The following is a 15126-nucleotide window of genomic DNA, read 5'->3' as shown; positions in this document are numbered from 1 at the left end:
TACAAGGAGTTAGAATCTTGATCCTATGAAGCGATCCTCCAGATGACAGAGAGGAATGAAGGAAGGAAGGAGAGGGAAGAAGGAAAGAGGAGAGGGAGGAATGGAGGGAGGGAGGAAATAAGTATTTATTCAGTATCTACTATGCACCAGGCACTGTGCTAAGCTCTTTACAAATATCTCATTTGTCCCTCATAACAACTCTAGAAGGCAGGTGCTATTATTATCATCCACATTCCATAGCTGAGGAAACCGAGGCAGACAGAAATTAGGTGACTTGCCCAGAGTCACATAGTTAGTAAGGGTCTGAAGTAAAATTGAACTCAGATCTTCTTGATTCAAGACTCAGACCTCCATCTACGGCATCTGGGGAAGGCTGAGTAGTGGCACAAATTCTCTCAATGTCGCTCCTCCTCCCTCCACGTAGATCTCCCTGTTTGGTCCCCATTATCCCATCTAGTAACTGCCTAAGGAAATACTAACTTGGCTGTATCTTCCTCACCTAGCTGTTGTGAAGAAAGCACTCAGTAAACCTGAACTCCCTACAGGAGTATGGGTCTTTGCCAGTTGGCCTTATCTTAATTGATGGGAATGGTTTACCATTTAGGTCCATTTACCAACAATTATACATCTCGTTAAATGAATGAGATTAATTTTGGTGTCTAATTTTGACATTCAAATCTGCATGTATATGACAGCATATATTTTCAATCTTCTTAAGAGCTCCCATTTAATAGAATCTCTCACATTATAAAGGCTTTAAGGCTTAGAGATCACTTTCTACACAACAGCCTGGTTCCATCTTGCCTTCCCCTTCTTCATACACATTCTTTTCTCCTATACACTCTCTGGTCAGGCCACTCTGGCTACTTCTTGTCCCTGTAGGAGACCCTGTATCTCCCAACTCCCAACCTTTGCAGGCTGCTGGAATATCCTACCTCTTCACCCCGTAACCACCCCCTTTTGGATTTCCTACTTTACTTCAGATGTCAACTTCAGCTTTACCTTCTACAGAAAGCTTTTCCTGATCCCCCTAGTGCCTAGTGCTCTCCCTCCCAAAATGATTTCCTTTTCCACACCCTGTTATCTTCCATATGCTGCAAATATATTCTTTTCTGTTAGAATGTAAGTTTTTTGAGGACAGAGACTGACTCTCTGTCTCTGTTTTTTTTTTTTGTCTCTATGGGAGCTTAGCACAGAGCCCAGCATGAAATAAGCACTATTTAAACACTTGCTGACTAAGTGATTGAGGTAGGTGGTATAACCACTATAGATGGATTGATCAATACTCAGCCTTATAACTCTAGATTTGGAAGGCACCTGGGGAACACCTGGTCAAGTCCTTCATTTCACATGTGGGAACTGAGGCTGGGGTTAAAGGTGAAGCAACATCGGGGCAGCCAGGTAGCACAGTGAGTAAGAGCACTGGCTCCAGTGTCGGGATGACCTGGGGATCAAATCCAGGCTCAGACACTTAGCACCCACCCAGAAACACCTGGCTGTGTAACCTTGAGCAAGTTACTTAACCCCAATTGCTTAAAAAAAAAGGTGAAGAAACAAGGGCCAAAGTCTTATAGGTAGGAAATTTCAGAAGCCAGATGTGAACCTAGGATCTCTGCCTCTAGCTTCCATGTCCTTTCTAATAAACCTTGCTGGTTAGGTGACTTTCCCAAGGTTACATACCTGCTAAGGGCTACAGGGAAAATTCCTGATTCCCAGGCCAGGGATCACTTTCTCCAGTCCATAAGAATCCATATGAATCTCTGTTGATTCAACATGCACATGATTTAAAGAAAAAATGAACTGGAATCTATTTTTTTCATCAATATCAGAAAAATATGAATCAAGAACCCTTAGCAAAAGGAAGAGAAATCTGGGCGGCTAGATGGAGCATTGAACAGAACACTGACCCTGGAGTCAGGAGGATCTCAGTTCAAATCTGGCCTCAGACATTTGACACACTTACTAGCCCTGTGACTTGGGGCAAGTCACTTAACCTCAAAAAGCAAAAAAAAAAAAAAAAAAAAAAAGGAAGAGAAATCGGAAAATGAGATGATCTATTTTTCTCCTTTCCTTCTGCCCATATTTTGTCCAGTCTCACTGCCCTGAATCCAGAACTCCTTCAGCTGAAGGAAGGACCAAGTACAATCTCCTCAGAAGATCTGAACTTGGACATTATCAACTAAGAGAATACTGTAAGTTAACATCCTGAGGAAGTTGTTCATTCTGAGAAGGACAGCTCCATGCAGCTCTGGTAGAGAAGTCACAGACAGATACAAAGAACTGGGGAAAAGCAGACCTAATTCTAAAAACCACAATTCATGTGTACAGAGTGGGGTTTAAGGATTACAAACTGAGAGACAGTATGGGCTAACAGCCTCACAGATCTGGGTCTGTGCCCTGTCTCTCTCTGACCATGGGCCAATCACTTAACCTCTCAGTGCCTCCCTGAAAATTTCTAAGATGAAAAGTTGCCAATGGTACTCATTCTGCTCACTGGGAATTCCTGTAGTAAGTGCTTACCACTGTTCCTGGTACACCGAAGGCATTTAATCAATGTTTTATTGTTTGATTGATTGACTGATAAAGATAAAATTATGGATCTGAACAAAATAAAATGCATGTTGATTGTCATGAAATACTTGACATAGAGAAGAATAAATTTATTCTGTTTAGATTCTGAGGTTAGTTAGGACTAATAGCAATGGATGGAGTTAGAAGGAGTAACAATTCAAATCTTTATTTTAGCTCACCAAAAAGGGGAGTGGGGAAGTCCTAATGGTTAGAATCATCACAATATGAATGAACTGCCTCCTGGAGTCAGGGAAAGGAGCTCATTATCACTGAAGGTATTCAAGGAGAAGTTTAAAGACCACCTATTAGGGATGTGGTAGATGAGATTTATGCCATAGGCACAGGTTGGACCCAGCAAGGTTGATTGAGGGCTGCACTCATATTTAAGAAGTCTTCAGTTCAGATCCTACCTTGGACTCAGGAGCTATGTGACCCTGAGCAAGTAACTTAACCTTGTTCTTACCCTCAGTTTCCTCTTCTGTAAAATGAGGGGGAGGGTGGACTTCATGACCTCTAAACCCTAACATAGTAACCTTCTGGACCTATTACCTCCAAGGTCCTTTCCAATTCTACAGTTCTATACAGACCATGGCTGAATCTCTCTTAACTAGGTCAAGACTGATAACATACATTTATGGATTACTTATTCTCTGCCAAGTATAAGGCATAAACCTTTTAACTTTCTGTGTCTATATAACTTTTGGCAAAGTTCCCGCAGCTTTGCCCCTAGACAAGAAGAATCACAATGGATCAGAATATCTGAAGCCAAACCACTCTCTGAACGTTGGCTAGTTTCATTTTGTCAAGCTTATGGCCAAAGCAACTAAGAATCTGAGATTGAAACACAGGGCATGGGGGGTTGGATTAGGACCAGACGCCTGGGGTCCTGGCTTCCATCCCAGAGCCAGCCTTTCTAGTGCTCCACACCAGGACCCTTGTAGCAACCTGGACCATCCTCACCTCTGAAATACAAGTTTGAACATATGCTCCTGAAAGTTCTAGTATGAGATGCAGGATAAAAGAAAATACTACACCTTCAACATGGAAACCTGTCATGTCCTCAGGCTCAAGTCCCCACCCTCCCTCACCCCCTTTTGTGGAATATTTACAGCATGCCAGTTGTCAGGAAGTGAAAAACCTTCTTTCTTGGATTTCTGCAGGAAGGAAACTTCACCAAATGGAATTTAATGGCTTCCCTATCCTCCCCAGTGGAGGCCAAATATAGATTTGCAAATATGCTTAGTAGCAGCTTCCAATTTTCCCTTATAGATAATAACAACTTGCAAAACCTTAGTATGATTTACTGAATATTCAGATGCCAAATAACTGAATTTGTAGGCCTATTTCTTGCAAAAGTGGCCATTATGTATTTTGTGATCATATTCTAAGGCTGGCTAGAGGCTGGAAAGGATCCTGGAGAAATTGGAGTCATATGTCCTCCCAGAGCCATGACTAGCGTGAGGTGAACAGGGGGCTGACACGTGGTGTGGCTACCTGAGAGGATGGCACCGGCTTCCCCTGTCCCAGTGCCTCCCCTCCCTGTCCCACTGGTCACCCATCTCTAGCACAACTCTACTTCATGAAGAGTATACTTTCTGTGTTGCTTAACGCCTCACTCTTTAACACTGTCCTCTTCTCCCCTGAGGTTTTGGTCCACTGGATTTTCCTCCAGACCTGGGACTGTCCGCAGTCAAGCAAGTAGGTGTTGTTTTAGCTGGTTAGAGATCTGTATATGTACTCTGGACTTTAACTGCCTCTGTGGTCCTGTCTTTTGATTGGCGAGATCTTCCTGTAGCCTCTAGTTTGAAGAAATGCCTAGAGAGTCCCATGCTCACTCCTTTTCTCAGACTCTGTTCTTCTCCCTGAGGCTTTATGCACTGAGTTCCTTCCTATCCTCCTTTTCTTAAGTTTGAGGGCAGGAACTGTCCCTTTGCTTGTGTTTGTAATCCCAGTGCTTAGCATAGTAAATACAAGGGATGGCACCTTGGAGAGTGCTAGGTCAGGAAGAACTGAGTTCAAATCCTTCCTCCAATACTTCTTAGTTGTAAGACCTTGAGCAAGTCACTTAGCCCCGTTTGCTTCAGTTTTCTCATCTGCCAAAAGAGCTGGAGAAGGAAATGGCAAACCACTCCAGTATCTCTGACAAGAAAACCCAAAATGAGTCTGACATTACTGAACAACAACAAAAAAACAACATTCAAATACTTCTCTTTTTTTTTTGGGGGGGAGGGCAGGGCAATTAGGGTTAAGTGACTTGCCCAAGGTCACACAGTTAGTAAGTGTTAAGCTGTCTGAGGCTGAATTTGAACTCGGGTCCTCCTGACTCCAGGGTCGCTGCTCTATACACCACACCACCTAGCTGCCCCTCAAATACTTATTGATTTGACTTGATTCTCTCATTTACTAACAAAGAAATCTTGTCTATACAAGGTTATTATTTTCTCTTCCACCAGAATGGAAGGGATAAAAGTAACCTCCAGGTGAAAGAGGCATGAGTAAGAAATAAAACAAAAACAACAACCAAAAACTATCTCTACTTACAGCCTTTTCTTTCTAGTTTATCACTGTTTCCAATTAACATATTTTGAAAACCTGGTTCTGTTTTTGCATATATTTCATAAGGGGTGATCCAATTCTTCTAGGCTATATAGGCCAAAAAAAAAAAAAAAACCAGACACCCAGTGACAATCTCCCCACCATAATAAATATTGTAAGGTTTAAGACCTACTAACATGCCAGGGCATAAAATCAGATGGAATTAGATTTTAACTGCCTGTATCTTCACTGCTTTGAAGGTTGGGCTGGTTTAATGTAGAGATCAACTAATCAAAGTCTAGGATTCCTGAAGGTCAGCTTTCACAAGCCAACCAGCTCCTTCATCACCCTCACACACAAGACCTTGGAGCTTCAAAGGCCTTTTCCACAACGACTTTGTAATGCAAATAGTGAGGATATCACAGGATTTTCAAATCAGAACAAGAAGGGACGTTAGAGGTCAATGCCCAGAAGGGACCTTAGAGAGCAATCCCTACCCTTTCATTTTTTCAGATGAAGTCCCTGAGGTTCAGAGAAGAAACATTGTTCAAGGTCTCCCAGGTAAGAAACATCCGAGGTGAGATTTAAGTGGCTAAGCTGTGCGTATTCCACGGCCCCACACTGCTAATGGGGCATGAAAGAAAACAGAAGCTCAGAGAGGATAAGGCTTTTGCCCCTGATCATAGAGTTAAATGTCATGTCTGGGATTCGAACCCATTTTTTCCCCAATGCTAAGCCCCGTGTTCTCCCTGCTCCATCATACTGCATTTTTAAGGGAATAGAATAGTATTATGAAATCTGGGTCCAATTAAGGTCTGTTAAATAAGGCCTTTCCACAGGATATTATCTGCCTGTGACTCAGGGAAGCAGCTTGCTCTCCAGACTCTCTCATATGGTCCTGGAGTTCATATTTCTACAACCATTTAATATTTCTTTCACTTGGCAAACACCAGAGACGGTTCCTTCCCCAGAGAGCCCAGGTAGCCACATGTAAGTTCTATTTCTCTTTCAGGGAGGCCTTGGTCACTATAAAGCTTACTATTCTTGGCAGAGAGCTTTTTCCTCCAAAAAACTCTTCCCAGGAGCCATAAAAATCTCCCTGACAGTTGGAAACTATTGAAGACACATGGCAGCTGAGCTCGACTAAAGCCTGGAATTACATTCAGGCAGTGGGTGGCAGAAGCTGGAGGGGCTGGCATTCACTTTCTTGGGAGAGGGGCAGAGCAGGCAAAGAGGGAGAAAAATACCAGAGAAGAAAAGATGATGGGACGGAGGCTGAAAGACCATGGCTTCAATGGCATTCCTATAGGTAAGGCTATCCAGTCAGCACCAATCATTCATGAACATTGATGAAGTTTCTGTTACATAAAAGGCTATTTGGAAGCCTCTTGATGGGTTACAAAGACTGGTAAGCAGATGATAGCTTCATAAAAAATAACACAACAGCAGAAATGAATGGATATAAATATAGTGGATGAAAACATAAAGTATGTTTGTGGGTTCTCTTTCTCTTTTTTCCCTTCCTCCCTTCCTTCTTTCCTCCTTTCTCTCAACTTGTTTTCTATTAATTCTTTTTTTTCCTTTCTTTCCTTTTGTCTTTCTCCTTTTCCTCCCTTCCTCTCTCCCTACATCCTTCCTTTCTCTCACTTAAAAAAAAAGACTGGAGTCAAAACGGGTTTCCAAAAGAAAAAAAAAACTCACTAAAAGATGTATGCATTATGGGAACAAATAAAGGGCCATTAAAGGTGGAGAGGATAGGATAGCAGAAGGTGTCATAGGATTCTGTGTTGATAACTGTGATTGGTTCAGAGAGTCAGAAAGAATGATAATCCCCATGTTATGAGCTTAAGTTCCACTTGCAGAAACTTAACTGATGAAATATTAGTAAATCAAAATATCAACAGGTACATCTACCTAACTAGCTTCTTTAGATTCTGGAGACCCAGGGCTAAAGAGATCCCCAAAAAACCAAATCAGAAGAGGTTTTAATTTGATTTAGAAATGTTTACTGAGCACTAATTATTCCTCGAAACTTGTGACTTAACCTCTTTCCTATGAGGCAGTCACTTAATTCATAACCATAGACCCTTAAAGAGGATGGCACCTCAGATCCTTCACGACACCCCTGCCCCTTAGTTTATAGATGAGATTTATACACACAGATGGGAGGTAAGTTGTACAAAGTTAGAGGAAGATCCAGGACTAACAGGGCAGTAAATCAATGAGTCAACAAGAATGGGAAACAGGCTGGTGGCAAAGCCCTGACCTGACACCTCCCTTCTCTCTCATCATTTGGGTAATAGCTGCTACAACTTCTGGGTTTGAATAACATTTTGGTGTTGAGTTTCTTGCTCCTCTCTGTGATAAGACTGCCTTAATAGAACTTAGCAATGTTTGACCCGATTCCTAAGATGCTAAATTTGTTACCTTCTTATATTGCAGGATGCTTTGGGGGACTGATGGAAGTTATTTGGTCCTACAAGTCAGAAAGGGGCATTGAGTTGTCTGTATTTCATTCTGGAAGAGGACCATGGCATCAGGAAGATGAAGTCATGACTTGAAATCATTGGATTTAATTTAAGAAACTGGATTTAAGGGAGGCAGGGCTGTGCAAAGTCACCAGCCTCACTCTCTCCTCTGGAGCCCTCTGGGACCAGTGGCCAGATATCGATCAGGATGACTGGAGATGACCTCAGGCATTGAGTTAATTTGGAGTTAAATCTAAATCTTCTTCTATAAGACAACTCCAAGGCACTGTGGATAGAGCACCACCAGTCCAAAGGCAGGCAAACCTGCAGCAGGTACTCAGGAGCTTTGTGACCCTGGGGCAAGTCATTTAACTTGTTTGCCTCAGTTTTCTCAACCCTAAAATTAGGGAGAAAAAAAAAAGCAGGACCTCCCTTCCTGGCTCATAGTGAGTCTCTAATGAGATAATTTATTTTTGTAAAGCACTTAGTACAGAGCCTGGCACATAGTAGGCACTTCATAAACATTAGCCATTACTGGTATGACTACAATAACCCCCATATTTATTCTTTGGGGGATGGAAAAAAAAACTTTCCCCGAAATTCACAAATACTTATGGATCCTTCCTGACATTTTTTCAGGAGACCTCAAACTGTCTGGGGACACAACTGGGCAGAAGCATGCCAGAACACTGACTAATGAATTTCACCTTGCCCTCTTCAGTTTCCCTGCAAGGTCAACGCTAAGTCAGCCTAGGTATCTTAACCGCTGTTATCTCTTCCAAGGATGCTTGAGGCATGCAAAGCATTTGTAAATACCTTCCTAATGCTCAGGTAAGCACCACTGTGACTATCACACATTTTTCAGGCCCTCCTTCTTATCCAGCATCTCCAGGCTCCTTTCACCATGAGCACATATCCAAGCCTTCAATAACTCTGGCCTCAAAACACTCATCTGAGAAATATGGCAAAGTACTCATCAAAGGTAAGTAAATTCCAGTTCTAGCTTAAAACAAAAGGTGCCCAACCCTTTTATGAGGTATTTGTGACCTGGGGGAAGTCTCTCAGTTCAAATAATTTGGTCTGAGCCCAAAATAATTAAATGCCTAACAGTAGATACAATGCAATAACATCAGTTAAAGAACAATGCTAGTAGGCATAACAGGATAGGGTACCTCAAATCCAAACAGAAAGATAATTTTTAAATATGGGGCATTTCCGTCCAGTTGTTTCCAGAATAACAGTTGTGACTTAAGCATTCTAATCAGTCAATAAACATTTATTAAGCTCCTACTATATGCTAGACACTCTACCAAGAGATGGGTATACAAAAAGAGGAAAAACTAGTCACTGTTCAGAAGGAGCTAACAATCTAAAGAGGGAGAAAACAAGTAAATAAATAAATACAGACAAGCTACATGCAGGATAACTAGGAACGGATTCAGAGAGGGCGGGCACTAGACTTAAGGGGGATGACCCTCAAGGTCAGGTCCAAGGCAGGATTTGAGCTGGGCTTTAAAGCAATCTAGGGAAACCAGTGGGTGGGGACCAGGCAGGAGGGCATTCAAGTGTGTGGGACCACAGCCAGAGAAAATGCTTGGAGCTGAGAGATGAAAGGTCTTGTTCATGGAATAGCCAGGAGACCAGTGGATCGAAGAGTACATGGAGGGAAGTGAGGTATAAGAAGACCGGAGAGATAGAAGGTGGCAGGTTATGAAGGGCTTTGAATGCCAAACAGAACGTTTTGTATTTGATCTTGGAGGTGATGGGGATTAGTGGTGCTGATATGGTCTCACCTTCCCTCCATGGTTTCTATGATCCCCCAAACTGGTCTCTGGGCTGCTCCTTGTCTATGGCATTGCCTCTCCTGTCTGTGCCTCATTCTGGAATGCTCTCCCCCTCTCCTCTGCCTCCTGCATGTTGTCTCCCCCATTTGAATGTAAGCTCCTTGATGGGAGGAACCATGCCTTTGCCTGGTTTCCCCAGTTTTTCAGTGCTTGGAAAGTGCTCAATAAATGTTTGTTGACCAAAGGACAACGTGTCACTTTGTCATTGTGGATGCTCCATCTATCAAAGATCTCAGCCCCTCTTTAAGTCAGTAGATAAATAAAAGATTAAGTTAAATAAAGCATTTATTAAGTGCTTATGGTCTACAAAGCACTGTGCTAACCACAAACAGAAGAGTCTATTTGCATAGAAACTCCATGTAAATAGAAAAGTAAAAGTCCCTGTTCTATAGGAGCTCACATTCCCATGAGGGAGAGAACATATTCTAGCTGTAAGCCAGATGGAAAGGCCCCATGGTCATTAGAGCAACAGCAAAATAGACGGCAATCTCTCTTTGTTGACGTTTCTGCAAATAAAATCTCCTCCATTTCTGATAATGACCCACTGGCCACAGAAGCTTCCTTTCCTGGCTCTTCCATAGATGTGGCTGTAGCCCCTGCAGGAGCAGGCCCAGGCTACATCTCTGTTGGCCTTGCTTCCTAAGAGGTTGAGGGCTGAGGGCACTGGGCTGGAAGCCCTGCTAGTCCCAAGGCTTCAGGTTCTGGTCTGTCTCCATCAGGGCCAGGCAGAATTTGCCAAGCTAACTTGGAAAATGCTATTAGAGCTTGTTCTCCTTAGGTACAGGGTTAGAGAACTCTGCATTATCCCCATGCCATACGTAGGACAGTGATGGGAAAATTAATCCATATTGTTTGTTTAAAACTCTATATTTGTGCTATCAATGTAAAATTTTATCATTAAATTTTAAGGTTGTTTTTTTTAGTTACCTTTGTTTGTCTCAGTTTCCTTATCTGTAAAATAGACTAGAGGAAGAAATGGCAAACCACTCCAGCATCTCTGCCACGAAAACCCCAAATGGGGTCATGAAGAGTCCGACCCTACTGCAATGACTAAAAAATAAAACTACTTGCTCCTTTGGTGGACAACCAAAGTTTTAACAGTTTAACAGCTGGAACACATCAGCAGTGGAGGACTCTGCCTTTTGTGGAGACACATGTAATTACATCCCCACCCCCTGAATAAATCCCTCTCCAAGAGCCAGGGAATCACAGTATCTCATAGGAAACCAAAAAAATAGCATGGAAACAGAAAATGTATCATTATTTTCCAATCTTTGTTTATAACTTTTACTTAGCTACTAAAGCTATTTAAAATCCCCTGATAAAAGAAATAATGTCTCCTTGGAGATAGTTCAGTTACATTTTCTTAAGTAAGAAAAACAATTGCCAGTGGTTTCAATGTTTATCATTGTCACATTAGGATATTTTGGAGCAGATCACATTTAATTTAGCTTTTTTGTTTCTCTTTTTAAATTCCAATGGGGCAGTCGACTATCTAAAATTAATTTCTAGCATAGCCACAAAAGAGAAAGCAAAAGAAAAAAATAAATAATTTTTGTTCTCGTTTTCAGTCTAGAAATATGTAACAATGCAGATGCAAAATGCCATTTAAAGAGAAATTTAATGATAAGGTGATGCATTAAAAATGTTTGAGTTAACATATACCCTATTGGCCCATAAAGCCTGTGGCTGTGAAAAGAGAACTGAGGTTAGAGTCATTGGACCTGAGTTCAGATCCTCACTCTGCCATTTACTCTGCTTCCCCCCACCCCAATCCCCTTATGACCTTGGACAAATCACAAACCAACTGTCTGAACCTGCTTCCTCTTCTATAGAAGAAGGACCTTGGGCCAATTCTCTGAGGTGTCCTCCATCTCTGCATCTGTGATTTTACAATACTCTGCGTCTCATTGGAGAAGAACATTATATTCAGGAGTCAGCCTTGGTCACCCAGCAGGAGGGAGCATGTAAGAGGTGGTCTTCCCTTGGTCAAGGACTTTAGGACTTTGATGGAGCTATCTCAGCTCAGCAGCCCTCTTTCCTTGATTATTCAGTTAGGTGATTGGACTAGATGATTCCTAATGTTCGTTTGAAGATCTTAGAGTGATGTACTCATCTTTGGTTAGCTCAGTTGATACCTTTATCTATGAAGCTTTCCCTGATAACTCCATATCCCGATACAGTTATTAATACCCTTTCCCCTCCCAGGCTACCTTGTATCTCCCCAGTAGAATGTAAACTCCTTGAGGGTAATTGTCAAGTTATCATTTTAACTTCTTATCCCCAAACCCCTTAAATTTGTTCACAGGCAAAGCAAAATAACTGCACACATATTGGATGATCCTTCTGTAATACCACATTTGAGGGATAGGTGATGGTCAATCCAATATAAAGCTACCAAAACCCTGCTTCCAGTACAAAGGAAAGCATGATGCATCAGTTCAGCTGTGCCTTTCTTGGGGCCACATCTTTTTCTAGGGTTTTCAAGGCAAGGTGATACACAAGGCCCAGCTATTTCTCTCCAGAGATGTGAGTTATTGCTTCTTAGATGCTAAAATAGGTCATACTGGACTGATGCAGGAATGGGTGGGTGTGAAACTCTTTATGGCAAGTCTGGCAGAGTCTTTGAGGGCAACATCCCTGGCCCTGGAACACTGAATATTCACAGCACTCAAATAGTGAGCTAGAAATGTAACTACTTGGCAAGTGTACTGGTTTCTCTTCTTTTCAACAACAAAAATTGCTGGTACTGTGTCCAAAATTAGGAGAAAATTGGGTTCAAGCAATATCACCTTTGGTTTGAATTGGTCTTGGACATAATTTAGTTTCAATTTTTAGGACAGCTTAAATTTGAAAAAAAGATGAAGCTCATAGGTTAGTATTAAAAGCTACTTGTTTTATTCCATAAAGAAAGAAAAAGGAAAGAAAAGAATAGAAAGGGAAAGAAAAGAAAGAAATAAAGAAGAAAGTTACCTTAGGAATGAACCTGAGTCATCTATTCCAACCAAAATTTTATGGTTTAACACCTTTAAAGTCAGAAAGTGAAATTTTGACACTTATTTTTCTTTCAAATTAGTCTACAGAAAACCACAAGGACAAAACCAGTAGCATGGCCACTGGCTACCTCAATAGCATCCAATCAGTCCATCCATGAGTGCTTGTGAATTGCCTGTTGGAAAAGTGGACTTTCTGCCCAAAGAAGCGTCACTCACCTTTTCTTCTTTGTGATGATGAGAACATCATTAAAGAGGAAGAAATAGACCTGCTGCTTGGAAGTCCTTCTGGAGAACAGCACCGTGTCTTCTACGTAGGCAGTCAATTCACCCCTTTTGACCAGCCAGCGAGAGGAGGACACTAAAGGAAATGGCTAGAAAGAAAATGAAGGAGAGCATCAGCATGCAGGTCCCATCTTAGCACCATCATCGATATGAATGATGCGTATTAAGATTACGAGAAGAATGTTCTTGGTAAGTATGAGCTTCTCAAGTGTTTCAGGAAGGGGACTGTGATGACAACACTGTAATAAAATGTGGCCAGTACAGTCTGTCCTCTGAGAGGAGAAGGAGGAAAACAAGGCACAAGCTATGAGGCATTTTCCAGTACAACCAAAAGCCACTGAGAAAATGTCAGAGTCAAGTAAAATATGACCCAACTATTGAGCAATGACAGGAAAAAAATTTTTTTAAACATAAGTCACCTAATTGAACCTTCTGGTCATTCTAGCAACCAAATGCTAATAATTCTAATAATAAATGAAATTCTAGTAAAAATGTGAACATCTCAAATCAGGCACACTGGGGAAAAAGAAATAAATCAGGTAATAAAAGAATTGATAACATAAAAAAATAAAACAGGGATTCTTGAGTTCCATAAACTCTTTTTTAATGTTGCAACTCTTTTAATATTACTGAATACTTGGGGGCGGCTAGGTGGCGCAGTGAGTAAAGAGCTGGCCCTGGAATCAGAAGGACCTCAGTTCGGTTCTGGCCTGAGACACTTCACACCCACACAAAAATACTAGCCGTGTAACCTTGGGCAAGTTACTTAACCCCAATTGCCCTCCAAAAAATATATTACTGAATACCTCTGTAATTTTACATATTCTATCTTATGCATTTAAAAACATAATTCTGAGAAGGGTTTCATAGGCTCCAACAGATTACCAAAGGCATCCATGGCATAAACCGGGGTAAGAATCACTAAATTAAAATGACAGTCTGTTGTTATTTTGTGCGCTGAAAAGGCATATGCAATTCTTTTTACTAATAAACAATACAAAAGAATAAAGCTCTTTCTACTCTGCCTAGGTAATATCCATTTGGTTATGTGATTGGGAACTCCTCTTCTTAAAATTGAATTGTAGTTTTCCCCATGGGGGCTCAGCCCTTTAATGTACCATGCGCTCTCCCAGCTCCCAGCTTTAGAGGCCAAACTTTTTTTCCCCCAGAATAAACCACTCTATTCATATAAGATAGGCCAGAGCCAGGGAATTACATACTGATAATTCAAAAAATTGGAAAACTCTCAAACCACAGGAAAATTCCAACCACCAAGAACTCATTTCTTAAAACATACAAAAGGTACACTGCCAAAAGAAACTGATGGGGATGAGAAAAGTGGGGGAAAAGCATAACAACTTTCTTTAAAGAAGCAAGAACTCTTAGAGCCTAAGTCTTAGACCAACAAATATGGATCATCTTAGAAGAATATGTCACTTTGCAGAGATACTTGATAGAGATGGTTGGGGGTGGAAATGGTGGCTGAAGAGGGAAGCTTAGAAGAATTGTTTAGCTTAGAAAAGAGAAGGCTAAGGGATGCTTTGATATGACAGACAAAGCATATGAAAAGTTTTGACAAGAGGGTAACTAGTCAATTATATTCTATCATTCATGAAGGACTGGATAAGAAGAGATTTCCACTGGATATTAGGAAGAACTATGGGACTCTCAGGGAGATAAGTCACTGGGATTGGTTACCAAAGGCAAGTCTACCTTTCCGGGGTGACTTAGGCATTCTTTTGTCCAAGGGCAAAGAGATGAATCAGATAATCTCAAGGTCTCCACTAGCTCATGGACACCAAAGCCTAAGGCAGAACTCGTGGTCCAGTTTCAACCTGTTCACAGCAGTAAATTACCAGAAGGACTCCATGATAACTGTGTTATCTATAAAAGCATGCATCTCTAGCATGGTTTGGAGGGCAGACAAAACCAAAAACATCATTTAAAAAATCTGAAACAATTCCCCATTTACAAAAAAAAATACATTTTCATGTACAAACCAAGGGGAAAACAGACTTCATTTCTCTACTATTACTTGGGAGGAAAAAAAAATCTTTACTTGATTATAACTAATCTCCTTTAAAGTTTGCTAATGTAGAAATCAAATTTATCACCCCAGATAATGAGAGGATAACTTCAAAATGAAAAAGAAAAATATTTTATTATCTAAAAGCTAAAATATAACTTTGATGTGTAAAAAAGGGGATGAATGAAAGGAATTCATCAAATGCTTATTATTTGCCAAGCAGTAGATAAATAGATAGATAGATAAAAGATTATTACTAAAGCTAATCAACAGGGGCCAGTTGCAACTAAGATAACAAACTACTATGAGAGAAAGAGGGAGACAGAGAGAGGGAGAAGGAGAGGGAAAGAGGGGGAGAAAGAGAGAGAGACAGAGAGACAGAGAGAGAGAGAGAGAGAGAGAGA

At 41.1% G+C, this 15126-nt stretch overlaps 1 protein-coding gene across 1 annotated transcript in view; it reads right to left on the bottom strand.

Moving 5' to 3' along the window:
• Positions 1-15126, bottom strand: part of ARHGEF26 (Rho guanine nucleotide exchange factor 26) — a 137217-nt gene that overhangs the window by 26207 nt on the left and 95884 nt on the right. The window contains exon 11 of the mRNA XM_069083427.1: positions 12631-12785. Coding sequence (XP_068939528.1) covers positions 12631-12785 — 155 coding nt within the window. The remainder of the gene's footprint in view (positions 1-12630; positions 12786-15126) is intronic.

The sequence above is a fragment of the Petaurus breviceps genome, unplaced genomic scaffold, assembly GCF_028583685.1.
Source record: "Petaurus breviceps papuanus isolate PSGF00001 unplaced genomic scaffold, PetGlider_PUasm1.0 173, whole genome shotgun sequence".
Classification (NCBI taxonomy): Eukaryota; Metazoa; Chordata; class Mammalia; order Diprotodontia; family Petauridae; genus Petaurus; species Petaurus breviceps.
The sequence above is the reverse complement of the archived record's forward strand: the minus strand, read 5'-3'. Positions and strand labels throughout refer to the sequence as shown.